This window comes from Balaenoptera physalus (assembly GCF_965194825.1).
Source record: "Balaenoptera physalus genome assembly, chromosome: 7".
Taxonomy (NCBI): Eukaryota; Metazoa; Chordata; class Mammalia; order Artiodactyla; family Balaenopteridae; genus Balaenoptera; species Balaenoptera physalus.
Genome location: NC_138886.1, coordinates 35,041,322 through 35,058,710, shown reverse-complemented (window position 1 = coordinate 35,058,710; position 17,389 = coordinate 35,041,322). Strand labels below are relative to the sequence as shown.

Genomic DNA, 17,389 nt, shown 5'->3' with positions numbered 1-17,389 from the left:
AGGCTTCACTGGTGAATTTTACCAAACATTTACAGAATAAATAATATTAATCCTTCACAAACTTTTACAGTAAATAGAGGAGGGGAGAGCACTTCCCAACTCATTTTATGAGGCTAGTATTACTCTGATACCAAACCAGACAAACATCATTAAGAATAGAAAACTACAGACCAATATCCCTCTCCCAAAAATTTGATAAAAGTCCTCAACAAAATATTAGCAAATCAAACCTAGCAACATATATAAAGGATTATATGTCACAACCAAGTGGAATTTATTCCAGGAATATGGATAGGGTTGGTTTAACATCTAAAAATCAATATAATACATGACATTAATAAAGGTCAAAGCTCATATATATGATCATCTCAATAAAGTCAGAAAAAGCACTTGACAAAATCCAACACCCATTTGTGATAAAACTAAGAATAATAGGGAACTTCCTCAACCTGATAAAGGACAGCTATGAAAAACCTACAGCTAAAATCATATTTAATGTTGAAAGACTAAATACATCCCCCCTAAGACTGGGAACAAGGCAAGGATGTCTGCTCTCACCACTTTTATACAACATTATATTGGAAGTACAACTGCACTGGAAGTACAGACAAGAAAAATAACAGGCATCTAGATTGGAAAGAAAGAAGTAAAACTATCTTCATATGTAGAAGATATGATTTTATATATCAAAAATCTTGAATTCACAAAACTACTAGAACTAATAAGTTCAGCAAGGTCATAAGATATACTAGATTAATATATAAAAATCAATTGTATTTCTATTCATAAACAATGAACAGTCCAAAAATGAAGAAAAAAATTCCACTAATAGCATTAAAAAAGAATAAAATACATAGGAATGAATTTAACAAAAGAAGTACAAGATTTGTATGCTGAAAACGAAAATGTTGCTGTAAGAAATGTAAGAAGATATAAACGAATGGAGAGACCATTCCATGCTCATGGATTGGAAGACTCAATATCATTAAGATGGCAATTCTCTCCAAATTAATCTATGGATTCAAGGCAATCCCTATCAAAATTCCAGCTGCCTTTTTTTTGGACAAATTGGAAGACTCACACTTCCTGATTTCAGAAATTTCTACAAAGCCATAGTAATCAAGACAGTGTGGTACTGGCATAGGATAGACGTCTAATGTAAATTAAGGGAACAGAATTGAGTCCAGAAATCAACCCTTATATTTATGATCAGCTGATTTTCAATAAAGGTACTAAAGTAATTCAGTAGTTCAGGAAAGGATAGTCTGTTCAACAAATGAAAGTGAAAAGAAAAACTACAGGATGGGATATGATATTTGTAAATCACATCTGCTAAAGGATTTGTGTCCAGAATAAAGAATTCTTCTAACTCACTTATATGTATTCAGATAACCCAATTTAAAAATGGGTGAGATATTGACATAGACATTTCACCAAGGGTGATACACAAATGATTAATAAGCACCTGAAAAGATGTTTGACATCATTAGTCTTAAGGGAAATGCAAATTAAAACCAAAATGAGATACTACTTCACATCTAATAAGATGGCTTTAACAAAAAAGACAGCAACAAATATTGGCAAGAATATGGAGAAACTGGAACTTCATATATTGCTGGTAGGAATATAAAATGGTACAGCCATTTTAGAAAACAGTTTGGCAGCTTCTTAAAATGTTAAACATAGAGTTGCCATATGACCCAGCAATTCCACTTCTAGATATCTACCCAAGAGAAATGAATATATATGTCCACACAAAGAATGCTTATAATAGTGTTATTCATAATAGCAAAAAAATAGAACCAATCTAAATACTTATCAACTGTAAAAGGATGAACAAAATGTGGTATATCTATACAATAGAATACTATGTGGTACTGAAAAGGAGCAAAGTACTGTTATGTGCTACAATATGGCTGAACCTCAAAAAAGTTAAGTGAAAAAGCCAAACCAAAAGACAACTTATTGTATGATTCTATTTATATGAAATGTCAGCAATAGGCAGGAAGTAGATTAGTGGTTATCTGTGGCTGGGAGTAGGAAAGGGAATGACTGCTAATGGGCAAGAGTGATTTTTTAGAGTGATGAAAATGTTCTAAAATTGGATTGTATTGATGACTAGACATAGAAGGAAACTAATCAAAAGTAGGCACTAAAAACCTATAGCACAGTTTTAAATGGTGAAACTTTAGAAGTTTTCTCTATAAAATCAGGAAGGAGAACATGCTTGCCATAACTACTGCTGTTCACTATTGTTTTGGGTTGGAGGGAGGCAGGGTCCTAGTTGGTGCAGTAAAATAAATAAGGATTGGAATACATAAGGATTGGAAAGGAAAAAATGAAACAATATCATTCTCAGATGATATGATTGTCTGTATTAGGGGCTGGCAAACTTTCTATAAAGGACTGTGTAATAAATATTTTAGGCTTTGTTATATTGTCTCTGAGCAGCCATAGACAATGCATGAATGGGTATGGCTATGTTCCAACAAACTTTTTATATAAAATCAGGCAGTGATCCAGATTTTGCCCATAGGCCACAGTTTTTAGACACCTGGTCTATATAGAAAACCCTAGAAATTCTACTGATAGATTATCAGAATTAATCAGCATTAACTAAGATTGTTAGATACAAGATCAAAATGTAAAAATCAGTAGTGTTCCTATACATCACTACAAACAACTTAAATTTTTTTTAAGTACATAGTTTTTAGTAATTAAAAAATTTAGTTGGGGACTTCCCTGGTGGTCCAGTGGTTAAGACTCCATGACTCCACTGCAGGGGGCACAGGTTCGATCCCCGGTGGAGGAACTAAGATCACGCATGCCGTGTGGCGCAGCCAAATTAAATAAATAAATAAATAAATAAATAAATAAATAAATAAATAAATGCTCTTTTAAAAAATTTAGTTGGTACACAGGAATAAATTGCAACAGAAGATCTGTATAACCATTATGGAGAAAACTGTAAAATTTCATTTAAGTTATTGTAAGACCTAAGTAGAATCTATGGATGAGAAGATTCCTCTAAAATTAAATATAAGCAAATTTTAAAATGAAGGGTATAAACTCATAAGATGGGGAAATAGGAAAGGAAGCAATGACAATAAAGTTTTAAAATCTGGAAGGCAGGAAGATGAGTGGCAACCGACTCAGCAACTCACTTAAACTTACTTATTAGTAAGTACAAGAAAGCTGAATCCTAAACTGGCAATGGGAAAAAGTTAAGAACTTAAGAATATTTATACAAAATCCTCAAAAATCACAGGAACTGGCAACTCTCGGTACTCTGTATCAGAAAGGGTAGCTAAAATAAGGATTCAAATGAAAGATATTTAAGAACTTATATCTCCTCCCTTAATCCACACTGCTGGGCTATTTACCTCTTCGCATTTCAGCAGGAATTTTGAATTTTATTCTCTAAAGAGGTAAAATAGAGAATATCTGTATTAAAGGATGCCAGACACAGTTGAAGGCTTGGGTACCTTACCAAAATCAGGGGGATTGAGTGACCATATGCACACTGAATATTGAATTTAGAGATCCTCACAAGTTCTTTCGGTTAATGAACTAAAGGTACTGACATTAGGAGTTCCTCAAAAAATGGCTTCACCCTATTTAGTGAAGCTCAAGCCTACCCTTGCACTCAGAGTTCCCAGTCAGCTTTTTAGTTCCCCACTCTTAATTATGAGCAGACAGCCAAACATAATCAGACATTTGACAAAAATTTCTACGAAAAGACTTACACAAATGGGGAGATATCTTGGAAAAAGTAGAGACTACATACATAGGGAGAAGAAAACTTAAAATTTTAAAAACCTATCAATATCCTCAGAGAGATAGGAAAAGTTATTGCATGCTTGAAGCACTGCATGCTGACTGAAGGATGCTACAGAAGTGAGAAACAGAGGGGACTTTTAAAGTACTGGTATTGTTCTACCTCTTAACATGGGTGATGAATCACAGCTGTTCATTTTTCTTTAAACTCTACATATGTCTTATTTATGTACTTTTCTGTAGGGATGACAAAGTTCATAGTTTTAAAAATAATAAAAAAGGAAATAAAATGGGGACTAAAAAACATAGACAAGGAATAAAAATCTATTCAAAAGATCATACAGATTTGAAATAGAGCCAAATAGAACTTAAAGTAAGGAAATAGAACTATTGAAGTTTATAAAAACAAGTAGCAGACACAGCTTAAAAAACAGGTATAAGAAAGATATTGAGGACTTCCCTGGTGGCGCAGTGGTTGAGAATCAGCCTGCCAATGCAGGGGACACGGGTTCGTGCCCTGGTCTGGGAAGATCCCACATCCCGCGGAACAACTGGGCCCGTGAGTCACAATTACTGAGCCTGCGCGTCTGGAGCCTGTGCTCCGCAACGAGAGGCCGCGATAGTGAAAGGCCCGCGCACCGCGATGAAGAGTGGCCCTCGCTTGCCACAACTAGAGAAAGCCCTCGCACAGAAACGAAGATCCAACACAGCCATAAATAAATAAATAAATAGATAATTAAAAAAAAAAAGATATTGAAAAATTACCAAGATGGCAACATATGCAAATGAGGAGATAGAAAACATGAAAGAGCAGTTATTAGACAAGGAGAGTCAAATGGGAATGTTTCAAATATTTATCTAGAGCTCCAAAAGAATAGAGAAAATAGGTGAGAGGCAATATTGGAATAATGATGGAAAATTTTCCAGAATATATAAATAATATGAATCTTAAGATTTAGAAAGTCAAATGAATTCCAATGAAGATAAATGAAAAGAAATCCAAATTTACACGTCATAGTGAAACTGCAGTACTCCAAAACAAGGAGAAGATCAACCAAAGGGAAAAAAATTATCCAAAGTAACAATTTGACTGATAGTAGGCTTAAAAATAGCAACAATAGAAGCCAGAACTCACTGGAATATTATCCTCAATATTCAGAAAGAAGTAACTATCAACCTAAAGTTATAGGCTCAGCTAAACCCTTAATCAAAGAGTGAAATAAAGATTTTCAGAATAATAAAAAGTGAGAGTTTATCTCAACAAAATTTTAATATACTTAAGAAATAATAATCTTTAAAAAAAAGTTAGAGATGGAAGAAGGAATGGTGAGCAAAAATTTTTCATGTGTATAAGTCTGAGTATACATCAAGTGTAAATTCTAGTTTGAAGGGTAAAAATATGACTATCACTGAATGCTTATATTTATGATAACTCTAGGTTTTGTTGGTTTGATTTCTTTTGTAGGTGTACAGAAGATGGGTGTCCACATAAGAAATTCTTTCACACACGTTTTCTCATGCGAATGAGATTAACACCAGATTGTTCCAAAATGTTGATCTCAACGTCCTCTGGATATCTCTTGATTTTGCATGATCTTGACTTAACCAAGTCTTTAGAAGTAGGCAGCTATCCCATTTTGAGAGCAAGAAGAACAACGTCAAGTTCAGGTAAGCTTTCCTTTTTTAATTAAAGAAAGTTTTTTCTAAATAATCTCAGACATGGGGATGGTATATGTTTCCATTCTGAGAATGATAGCAGAAAGAAGGGAAGAAAGTTAAAAGATATTCTTTGGAAAGCTCAGTAATAGCTTTTTTCCCAAGGAAGTATAATGATCTACATGTATCTCTGACATAGTATTAATTTGTGCCTCTGTATCACAAATGATCTAGGAAGAATAATTTCTAACTCTAAAAAAAATTTTTTTAGCCCTCTGCTAGCCAGAAAGTCTTCATCAGTATTTGTAGATCATCATTATCTCAAAAATTAGTGATAGCCCAAAGTACTGTCAATCTTTTTTAAGTTTTTCTGGAACCCAGCAGAGCTGTTAAGTTATAGTCAATATAGAGTTTTAATTTTAAGTCTGTATTGCATCCTAGACTTTCAGATGTCCAGACACAGGTAGTTGGTGCCATCTTATCTCATGACCTATAAACATCCTCTTGCTAAAGCCCTGTTCCTTTTCCTGTTGCCAATTCCATTGGACTTAAGCGAAATGGGGGCTCAGGAAAACTTTGTACTACATTACATGATAGAGACTATATTATATCTACCTTTAGGAAGAAGAGGGCTGATATAGGAACATACTCATTAGTTATAGTATTGTGTTTATGAACAAGAACTCAGAAAAAAAATACTTAAGCATTTGGAAAACATAATGTTCATAAATTGTTGTTTAAAATCAACTTCAAATGGCTGGAATCTTTCTCTATGCACGGGGCCACTTCTGAAGACTCCTTTGGGAATGTGCAGGCCTCATTGTACTGCAGTTGCCTAATTTCACTGCTAAAAGTAGAAATTTAAGTTTTACCAGCTTATTTGCAAGCAAGGGATTTCATTAATATGCAAGTACAGTCCTTTTCATTTCAGATTTTTTTTAGGTTAAACATTAATAATCAACTTTAGCTTAGTGAGAAGTAGTGATTTAGAAGGTCTATTTGGCATGTTTTGCTTAAAAACCAGGAAGGTTTTCTGTCTTCTAAAGGTAATTCTGATACTTAATACCATCCAAAGAAATTAGATTAATAAGAAGTCCCCACAGAAATGTGCAGCCACAAGAAAAGTGTGAAATAGAGACTGCTATTTGGAGTGAGACATCAGACTCACCTATCTGATATTCATTTTATTTTCCCAGATTTCAATGTTAAGTTTGTATTGCATTTCAAAGATAGTATTCACATAATTTCAGTAATGATGATAGAAGTTGTTGGTATGCTTTAAGAAGGATCTGTTCATGTTCTCAGTAATGGACCTGTTGTTTGGATGCCATTCTAACATAAAACAACAGGCTGAACAGCTCAGTTTTCATTCTTGCTGAATTTTCTTGTTCCATTTCACTACAGAAATGATGGGAAACCTAAGATGTTCCTATGTTTATTTGGTTTTTCATTTTTATTTCACTTAAGGAAGTCACTGATGTAAAGGGTTTTAGAAAGGGACTAGGCCTTAGATTGGACATTCCAAAGAGCTATCTTGCCCACCTCAGTCTTTTTTATAGGCCACTTTTAGGTGGATATGTACTTGCCATGTTTCAGATGAACTTTAACAATATGGTTCAAGTAGATGATTAAAAAGTTAAGAGACACTACCAGAGTTTTGCTAGCTTTACTGTCGGAACGTTTTGTATTTTCAAGATCTTACCACTTTGTCGAGTTCATCTGGTCCTAGAGTTTCTGGTTCACCTTCTCATCATAGTGATTCCAATTCATCTTCTGAGAAACACATGTCACGAGCCTCACAAAGAGAAGGTAGGTCAAAAGTTGGATTTCCTAATCTTGAATATAGATTCTAAAATAGCTTTTTTTGGTTTGATTTTAATCCTTAAAAATAAAAGCCAATAGAGATGAGGCTATTCCTTGCTCCTCAGTAACATTTTCAAAAAGCTAACCAGGGAATTCCCTGGCATTCTAGTGGTTAGGACTCAGCACTTCCACTGCAGGGGCATGGGTTCAATCCCTGGTTGGGGAACTAAGATCCCGCATGCCACACAGTGTGGCCAAAAAAAACAAAAAACAAACAAACAAAACCCCAAAAAGCTAACCAGTCTCTAGGGTTGAATATCTTGGGCTTACATTTTTGTTGGAATTTGAACTTTAGTTTTATTTTCTGGATTTAGTTTGGTCTAGTTTGGAGAGGGAATAGTTGGGAGATATAGACTCCAATCAAGGTTGTTATAGAAATTAAATGAGACTGTGCATGTGATAGTGCTATGTAAATATAAAGGGATGAGTTTATCAGGTGCTTGTGAAAGTTGCCTGGTTCCAGCCCAGCAGGCTTTTTGCTTTGCCATTTCCTTATCTCAGCAATGCCTGGCAGCCTCAGAGGGGTTGTGGGATAAAGAGCTATAATCTGGCCCCACTCTACTTTTGCCAGTTTTTCCCCAGCCAGTCTGGGAGAACTAGCTGCTCAATCTGTTCTATTCACCCCTTAATTGAAATGCTTTCTACCTATGCAAATTTCACTCATCATCCCTCTCCGTACTAATTCACATCTTAGCTCTTATAGCACTTTTTGTTTGTTCTCCTCTTGATGGACTGATGGCCAGATATATATATATTTTTATAATTTTGGGTCACCTTTTGGAGATAAGCATATCTCCTACCTAGATATTTAGAGGCAGGACTATACTTAGACTTCTGGTTAGTGTTTTCCCTGGGGGGCCTCATCTGGTAAGTGCTCAATAAATGCATTCTTGATTACTTTGCCTGACTACTTCCAAGAATGGTTTGAGAGACCTTCCTAACCTAAACCTATAGACTATCCACCATCCTGTCCTCTGGATGTTGAAGACTATGATGTCTCATTTTAAGGTTAAATATTCCTCCTCTTAGAGATTTATACCCACATATGTAACATTTCTCCTGTGGATTCTTAGGGATGTAGCACAAATAAAAGTGAAGTAACTTTGGTTCAAGTAAAATTAAGGAGGCCCTTGACCCTCCAGTCTTCCCTACCCCATCTCCACCCTGGCCCTGTATGGTTTCCCCCTTTTGCCAGCTCTTGAGCAACCTCCAAGGAGCAGAGCTCAGAAACCACTGCTTACTTATTCAGAATGGGTTTCTTTTCTGCTTTTGTTATAGATTTTCAAAATTCTTGAAATAGGGGTTTTTTTTTTCTAAAATTGTTGTTAAGGTTCAATCACATGTGAAATAATTATTTAGGTATAATTTGGTTGTGAGAATGTAATTTAGATCGTCATAGGTTTCTGTCAATGCTACAGTAATCTAAAGGGAAGCTTTTAAAAGAAGATAACACATCTAAGTGCAAAATAATTCATGAAGGGTCTGACAGAGGCAGCTCATTATCTTTAAAGCAACTCCTTCTATAGGCAGAAAAGTGTTGAAATATTTCTCTTGATAATAAATTTCTAAGCTGCTTCCTTACAATGTGTATGAAAGTGGTTCTCCACATACTTGAGGGATATGACATACTCCCATTTGTAACAATGGCTCACTACAGCAGTCAATTTCATTGGGGGCCAGGTAGAAAGAAATGATGGGCCATAGCAGAGTACCAGGAATATGTACAATTGGCAGTATCTCCCACCCCTTGTTTTGACATGTCTCTGTGTGAGTTGTCCTCTCTTACCTCCAAAATTACACATTGATTTGTTGTTTATAGTACTGTCCTTGCGGGCCATAAGTCCTGCTCCTTGCACACATCTTTCATCTATATAAAGGCAGTCCTCATGGCTTCCAGGTATTTCCTTCTCTGGACTAGAGAGCATCAGGTCCTCTGAGATGAGAATTGTTGTCTTTTACTTTTCCAGATTCCTTTCATGTCACATAACTTGAGATGTAGATCCAAATCAAAAGGATTCCTAGTCAGCTTTAACACCTTAGCCTTAGGTTATTATTGATTCCTGCTGCAGGAACTTGGATTCTTTAGTTCTATCATACCCCTTCCCCCATAACCACCCCAAAGACACATACCCCATACGTTGAGGGGCACCATGGTTTTTTACATGTGGTAGCATAAGGGGCAGATGAAGGAATAAAGGCATGAGGGTGGCTGCCAGAAATCAAAGCTTTGATGAGCTACCTTAGTCCTTTGATAATACAAATTCCACATCCTAATTTTCTCATATCTCAGGAATTTCACCACGAAACAGTCTTGAAGTCTTAACCCCTGAAGTTCCTGGTGAGAGAGACCGTGGAAATTGCATCACATCGTTACAGCTGCACCCAAAAGGCTGGGCCACTCTTCTTCGGTGCTCAAGCAACACTGATGATCAGGAGGTATGGGCAGCAGCACTCCACCTTCAATGGGGCTGACTGAACAAACTGCCATTGCCATGTGTGCTCATGGTGTCTTTATCCCTTCAAAATCCTTCCTCCTCTCTGGCCTGTGTGTGGCAAGCAGGAACTACTTTAAAGGAGTCATCAGCTCAGATTGAGCCCAGCTTAATTCTTGTCTCCTTCATCTCATTGTAAAAAACCCCTTATACAGTAAACATAGGACTAAGCTAAGCTGGCTAAATGGGAGGTTTTGCTATAAGCCAATGGAGTATTATGATTTCCTCTTTTTAAAAACCAGGGAAAGCTTTGGGAAAGGAAGGGACTGAACTGATAACTAGGGGAAAAGATCTTATATGACCTTATGATTCTCCTTACTCTGGAAAGCAGGAGTCTTTCCAGAGCTAGCTAGCTAGCTAGCTAGTCACTAGCTCTCGAAGCCACAGCTAACAGAAGGAGAGAAGAGTCTTTGAAGTGTGTAGGAGGAGAGGTATTCTAGGGCTTAGATGTCTTAACCCTAAAATATCAAGATTCTTGTTACTCTCAGAAAAGGGAATTATTACTTCAGAAGTCACAGTGGCCTCAGGGAATAAAAGGCTTTAAAGTGTCATAGTACAGAATAACCTTGATATGAATGTAGATAAGACAGTATGGGACCTACAAGTTTTGTTAGTTGGGAGAGGGGTAGCATTCATCTGAATGATTTCTTGCAACAACTCTGTAGCTTTGGCATTCTGTGGAGCTTTTTTTTAAAAAAAAGATTATCTTAGCACTGTTTGGGACTCTGTAACTTTTTGTTTTTTAATTAAAGTATAGTTGCTGTACAATATTGTATAAGTTACAGGTGACAGTACAGTTATTCACAATTTTTAAAGGTTATACTCCATTTATGAGGCTCTATGATTTATCTCTCTTCTCTCCCTCTAGTGGACTTGTGTCTATGAATTCCAAGAAGGAGCCCCCGTGCGACCAGTCTCACCTCGCTGTTCTCTACGACTGACTCATTACATTGAAGAAGCCAATGTAGGCAGGGGTTATATCAAAGAACTTTGCTTCAGCCCTGATGGGCGAATGATTTCTTCCCCACATGGCTATGGGATTCGCTTGTTGGGATTTGACAAACAGTGCAGTGAACTTATTGACTGTTTGCCCAAAGAAGCCAGTCCCCTGCGGGTGATCCGTTCTCTGTACTCTCATAATGATGTGGTACTGACGACAAAGTTCTCTCCAACGCATTGTCAGATCGCCTCCGGGTGCCTTAGTGGACGGGTTTCTTTGTATCAGCCAAAGTTTTAGGCACAACTTACATCAAATAAGGAACTCTTCTGGTGTTTGAATTATATATTACTTCAATTTAGGTGAAGTATTTTCTTTTTAGAAGATCTTAAAAGTTTGGGTCAAGATCCTAGTTCTTATGGGTCCATGAGCACACCTGTGACCTGAGTACTTGGTCATCCAGCATCACAGGGGCATCGCCAAGTTAGACTCCAGGCAGCACCATCTTTTTGCAGCATTCCTAGGCTCCTGCTGATCTGTGCCACTGAACTCCAGTTCTGCTGGTTGTTTTGCATGGTAGCTCTTGTCAAATTTCTTTCTTTTAATTCTCTTTTCTGTTTTTTGATTTTGGTGTGAATTTTGTGGACATTTGGCAGGAGTTTTGGTTGGATTAGGAGAAACTCGTGATGCTAGTGTTGAATAAAACCCAGAAGTTTGATGTTGGCATACTGGTTGTTGAAAAGAAATTTCATCTTATCAGTATACTTGGCCTTTTAAAGTTGCTGTTGTTTCTCTATAATGAGCACAGATAATGGCATTATTCTTACAGCTGTTATAGTTTTGCAGCAAAATGTCTTTTAAGTTTCCTGTTAAAATTATACATATTTTTCACCGTGAGAGGGATTTTGTTGTGAAATTCTAGAAAAAAAATTACCACCTCTCTTTGTAGTTTATTTGTATGAATTTTTAAATCTGTAGCATGTGTCCTTACTTGGTATTTTGTTCCTGTCAACAGCATTAGCAAGGAAAAGAGAAGGAATGGGCTTTGTCATTTCTATTGTATAGAAGAGGATTTGTTTATTAGATTATACTCTCTATCTGGCCACACAGTGATGAGAACAATGTGGCTTAGATTTTCTGTTTCCTCTGCCAGATTATTTGAATCACAGAGGATGACAGGTGGACGGAAAATCGAGAGTAAAGACGTTGTGTTTTTCTCATCTTCCTTGAGCTCAACTCTCTTACCATTAATGAAGGGAGAACTGTGATTGTCTTCAAGCTGTTGTCATAACTGTGGTGGTCCATGACTTGGGTGTCATGACTAAGACCTTTTGTTGTGTTTTGTTATGGAACACAGCAAGTAAAAAGCATCACGCCGGGGGGTGGGGGGGGGCAGGCATAAGGCTGACTACTCTGCTTTTTTGAAAAAAGTAAGCAGCTTTTTTCTAGTCTCCTCCACTTTGAATGGGACTGTCCTTAGAAGAGATTTGCCAGAGGCTGGAGTAATTTGAGCCACATGCTGGCTTTTTCCCTCTTAGAACACATTCTCTTAGGCCAGTGGTTCTCAAACATTAGGGTGCATTATAATCACTGGGGAGCTTGTGAAAAATAGAGAAACCTGGCCCTCACCTTAGGAGGTTCTGATTCAGCCAGGGAGAGGACAGGAATCTGTATTTTTAACACGAACCCCAAGTAATCTGTATTCAGGTGGTTCCTGGATCACAGCTTCAAATATTACTACCTTAAACATCAGTAAATATTTCTGTACCCATCAGGTGCTTAACACAACTCCCAGAAGGTGTTTTGATTATTAAAAAAATAAGCAAATAAAAGCAATTTTAGAGGTAGAAAGTAACTTGAAATGGACTCAATCTCGTTATTAGATGAATGAGAGAAGTTAAATGACTTGCCTAAAGTCATCCTGCAAAATTAGTGGCAGAGCCAGGACTTGAATTCAAGTCTCTTAATTCCTTGCTCAGGGCAATTTCTACTGTATTATGCTGGCTGTTAAAACAATGACTTATGAACACTTTTTTTGTCTTTAAGTTGTATTATTGTGAATACCTTTAAACTGGCCAGTAGATTGAAAAAGGAAGGCATGGGAGTATCAATGCTGAGAATTCCAGCCATAAGAAGAAAAGTGTTTTAAATCTTATAGAAATGTTTAAGCAACCCAAATACATGAATAAAAATGACACTTTTTGTAGAACCTGCCAGACAGCCATTCACACATGTACAGAGGTTACATCTCACTTGGATAATGTTGGCTCTGGGACAAATTTTAAAAATTAGATTTTTCTTACCATGGATATTAAAAAAAAATTGGAAATTTTTTAGTCATCAAAAAAAGTACCCACAGTGAAAACACAGGTTTGCCATAAACTTTCTTAAAAACAAATATTTAAAAGAAAATAAAGTTTTGGAGACAAAAACACCTAATGTTGACATTAAAAATAAGCTACTAAGTACAATGGTTGTATTGATAATCAAAAGAAGTTTCCATATATCGCATCTCCTTGGGAGAGCGCTCCATGTCAGATGCTAGGCCCAGATGTTGCCCAACTCTAATAAGTTTCAGTCCATGATTCTAGAATATCTATCATGTGTCAAATAATGTACATACTTTACTACTAACTCTCACAAAAACTGCAAGGTAGGTGGCATGAGCACCAATGTACTTTGGGGGAAATGGAGGGTCAGAAAGGTTGATTTGCCATAAGTCACAGAGCTGGCATGGGGTGGCAGCACTGAGATTCAAACTCAATGTTTGTTTTAGTTCCAAGCCTGTGCTTACTACTCTACCATTTTGCCCTTTAGTTAGTAAAGGATGGTAAACTGGCCTGTTAATTTACTTATTTAACACCCTCTGGAAGTGGTTTATTTCAGAGCTGGCTCATCTTCTGCACCACGCAAAAGAACATTTACAGGATAGACAATTTCCATTAGAATTAATGCCATAAACTGCAGGGCACACACACGGTCCGTTCCTAACTAAAAACCCTCATGTAGGGTAAGTAGCTATAAAATAAAGAAAAATGGAGGATTAATAGCCTTATACAAAAACAGAGCCTCACAGATAAGAATTAAAAATTAATAGCAAACTCAACAAAACCTTTGTCCTCTCTGAGGTATTGTCATGATTAGAAAGTCATCAGGGGATATTAATCAAGGAATTAAGGGGCATCAGGAATGCCATACTATTGGAGGAGATTACACTTAAAATTTCAAGATCCCATTTCACTTAGTGTATAAAATCTAATCTGGTGTTTTTAACTCTAAAATTTTATTTAGTCATTTTTATTCATGATAATTGGTAAATGTATTATAATTGATAATATAATTGTTGGTAAGTATAGTATAAATTATACATCTGTTTTACTGCAGAACAGTATACTTATGGCAAAGCTATGTTGAATGAGTTTAAAAACATCAAATATACAGTAGTTCCTTATTTTCAACTGTGAAAATGAAGTGGCTGATGCAGAAGAGACCTCTACTTTTATCTTTTGAAAATGTCTGTGGTCTTTTTTCTCAGAAGCCCAAAGAGCATGTATATTTTGTTTCTCCTTGTTACATCCCTGAGAAGAGGCTATACCAAAAATTTTAGGAAAACAAGCATGGAAAAGGTAAATCACATATTCCTCACTCCTATGTCTAGAACCAAGATCACATCATATCATTAAGGCTGTTTTCTAGAAAGTGCAATATAGCAAAAACGCTCTGAGACTCTTTTAGGAGCCTAGTGTTTCCCATATTAGAATATATGGTGTTGGCATCCATAAGAATCTGTTAAGCTTGTGTTTAACAGGAGAAATGGTCTGATAACTTACTGATGACAATCATCCCCATTTAATGACCAGCAGTCACTGAGAGCTAAGAAAATTCAGTAACACAGTGTTGGTCATGAAGGAAAGCATATATATTAATGTTGGGATAATTAATGCATATATCTTAAGTGCCAAAATTTAAAACTTGTAATTATTTTTGATGCAAGTCTTTCAGATATGTCAGTATACCTACCCGCCTTCTTCTTAAACAGCATGCTCAGTACAATTCACTTTTTCATGATGAAAGTAAAAGTTATATTCATGTGTTATTACAAATATCTAATGAGCTCTGATGTATGTAAAATAATTCATAAATTGTAAAGGGCTATAACAAATTGATATTAATTATTATAAAGTGATTCCCTCAGCCTTGAGGTATATATAATCATTTGCCTCAGATTCCTGGTGTGGTTTTTGTTTTTTTTAATTTAAAAAATTTTGTATCTGCTAAGCAGTTTGTTTTGCTTATATAGTGGTCTCCTACCACACTATCAATATACCTGCCTCTAACAGGCTCCCCACTTCCTTCTAATGTGCTGTGTTCATCTGTTATGAGCTGGGACGTGAGATAACCAAGCCTGCTTAGTTTCTAATGGGCTGGATGAGCTCTGGGTGCACAGTCTGTGAGACAGCTCTTTTGGTTGCTCACCAACTTCCTGACAGGTTCACAATAACCTTCTGGATAATAGTTCCCAGTTAAAGCCCAAGCTAGTGATTTTTTTCAGTTGCCACTAAGTAAAATACTACAAGCTAAGGATGCTGCTAGATTAAGGAGAAGCAATGTACCAAAGTACAAGGAAGCAAAAACAAAGGCTCTGTAGTTGCACAGGGGTCTTTCATGCTTTTAAGAAAAAAGAAGAGTGCAGAGGGAAAAAAAAACCGGTGAAAATCCAGATAGACTTAAGAGTATTTTTGATGCCATTAAACTGTCAGTAATTATTAAAATATATGGTTAAAAAATAAAATAAAATATATGGTTAAATTATCACACATTGTACAAAGACACAGTTAAGTCTCAGTGCAAAATGAGAGTGTACCGAAATTTATACCCTGAACAGAATTCTTAAGAATTTCTTCCATTCAAATGATAATGGAAATTAATATCAAAAGGAAAGTCTCAAATTTACCTGTATGCCGCTTTTTTAGTTGTAAATGAATTAGTGATAGAAAAATGGGTTTTATCAAAAGCTCCAGGGAATACATCTCACATGCACACACCTCCTCTATACATGTGTATATAAATGTCACTATAAATGAAAATGCCAGAGATAATAAAATAATTTTAAAAATTTAAATCTGGTCCAAAGTACTTAAAATAGAATTTTCAGCTTTCCCGAGTTTTTTCCTCATTTAGATTTCATGGTTTTTACACTAGAAGTTGAATATTTGAATTTTCTTTTAAATTTCATTGCATCTTCCATTTCCAAATTGTGCTTTCTGATAAATTTTAGATTCACATTTTCAGGACATTTGGAGTATTCCAGATAATATGCCAGACACCAGAAAGTTTTCTCTCTAGATTCTGAGGTGCTGTTTCTCACTAGATTCTCATGCCAGACTGTAAGCTCCTTGAGGGCAGGGACTCTTATTTATTCTTCTATTCCCAGTGCCCAGCAGGATCAATAAATTTTTGTTGAATGAATCAAGTGAATTTTCACCATATGTGGCCTCAAATTTCCATGAAGCCAGAATTGTGATGTGTAAATTATTCAGTACTACAGGAATCCATCATTTATTATAATGAACAGACTATTCATGGGAGTAAGATTTTGTTCTGACCATAGGTCAGAAAAACTAAGCATTTCTCATTGATTTGGAAAACTGCCAAGACTCAGTTTTTCATTCAACAAACATGTGACTCCCTACTAGATGCCTAGTCTAGAGTTCAAGGGACAAAGATAACTAAGGTTTTAGTATTCCTATAACTGCAGTTGATATAGACTTAGATGCAGGGCTGGCTTCATGGGTATGTGACCTATGTAGTCATTTGAGGGCCTGCACTGAGAAAAGCCCCATGCTTGGTTTAATGCTCTGCTGAAGCCATCTTGAAATTCTTAATTGCATTATAGTACCTTTTACCTACCTTCTAGTAAAGATATTCACATTCATTGAAAACTAGCCATAAAGTGAATGATTTAGTAAAATAACTTCTAAAATCTAAAACTGAAACAAAACTACCTCCCTCCCACAAACTTTTTTAACAGATCAAATGTTCTTTATTTCAGAATTAGAAAAGCTTTCTAAAAATGTGACAAGTTTTTTACCTTTTCAATTGAGTTGTTTTTCAAATGGATGGTAGAATTGTAGGTGAATTTATCTACATACATACTTACATACAATTTTAAGGTTTTAATAAACCTTTTATTAATATATGCACTGAATATTTTAATTTAAGTCTACCTCATAATGTGCTTTTAAAAAATAAATGCTACTTTGAAACATTTGCCACACTTTTTGTGTGTGGTTAACCTATTTAAAAGGTTGATGGCAAACTTGCATTGCAGTGGTTAGGAATCTGCCTGCCAATGCAGGGGACACGGGTTCAAGCCCCAGTCTGGGAAGATCCCACATGCCGCGGAGCAACTAAGCCCGTGCACCACAACTACTGAGCCCACGCGCCACAACTACTGAGCCCACGCGCCACAACTACTGAGCCCACGCGCCACAACTACTGAAGCCCGCGCACCTAGAGCCCATGATCCGCAACAAGAGAAGCCACTGTAACAAGAAGCCCGCGCACCACAACGAAGAGTAGCCCTCCCTCGCCACAACTAGAGAAAGCCGCACACAGCAACGAAGAACCAAAGCAGCCAAAAATAAATAAATAAAATAAATAA

The 17,389-nt window shown here is 36.3% G+C and overlaps 1 protein-coding gene and 1 long non-coding RNA gene across 4 annotated transcripts in view; both read left to right on the top strand.

Annotated features, from left to right (window-relative positions):
* The window catches only part of LOC309663979, a 141,282-nt gene that overhangs the window by 38,986 nt on the left and 84,907 nt on the right, over positions 1 to 17,389 (top strand). The window lies entirely within an intron of this gene.
* The window catches only part of DCAF10 (DDB1 and CUL4 associated factor 10), a 57,666-nt gene that overhangs the window by 31,181 nt on the left and 9,096 nt on the right, over positions 1 to 17,389 (top strand). Inside the window, exons 4-7 of one of the 3 annotated variants that reach the window (XM_082468672.1) lie at positions 5,243 to 5,445; positions 7,129 to 7,242; positions 9,587 to 9,732; positions 10,657 to 10,752. In XM_082468672.1, the coding sequence (XP_082324798.1) occupies positions 5,243 to 5,445; positions 7,129 to 7,242; positions 9,587 to 9,732; positions 10,657 to 10,752 (559 nt within the window). Of the gene's footprint in view, positions 1 to 5,242; positions 5,446 to 7,128; positions 7,243 to 9,586; positions 9,733 to 10,656; positions 16,195 to 17,389 lie in introns of those variants that run through there. The other 2 variants (XM_082468670.1, XM_082468671.1) reach the window with 2 other exon arrangements.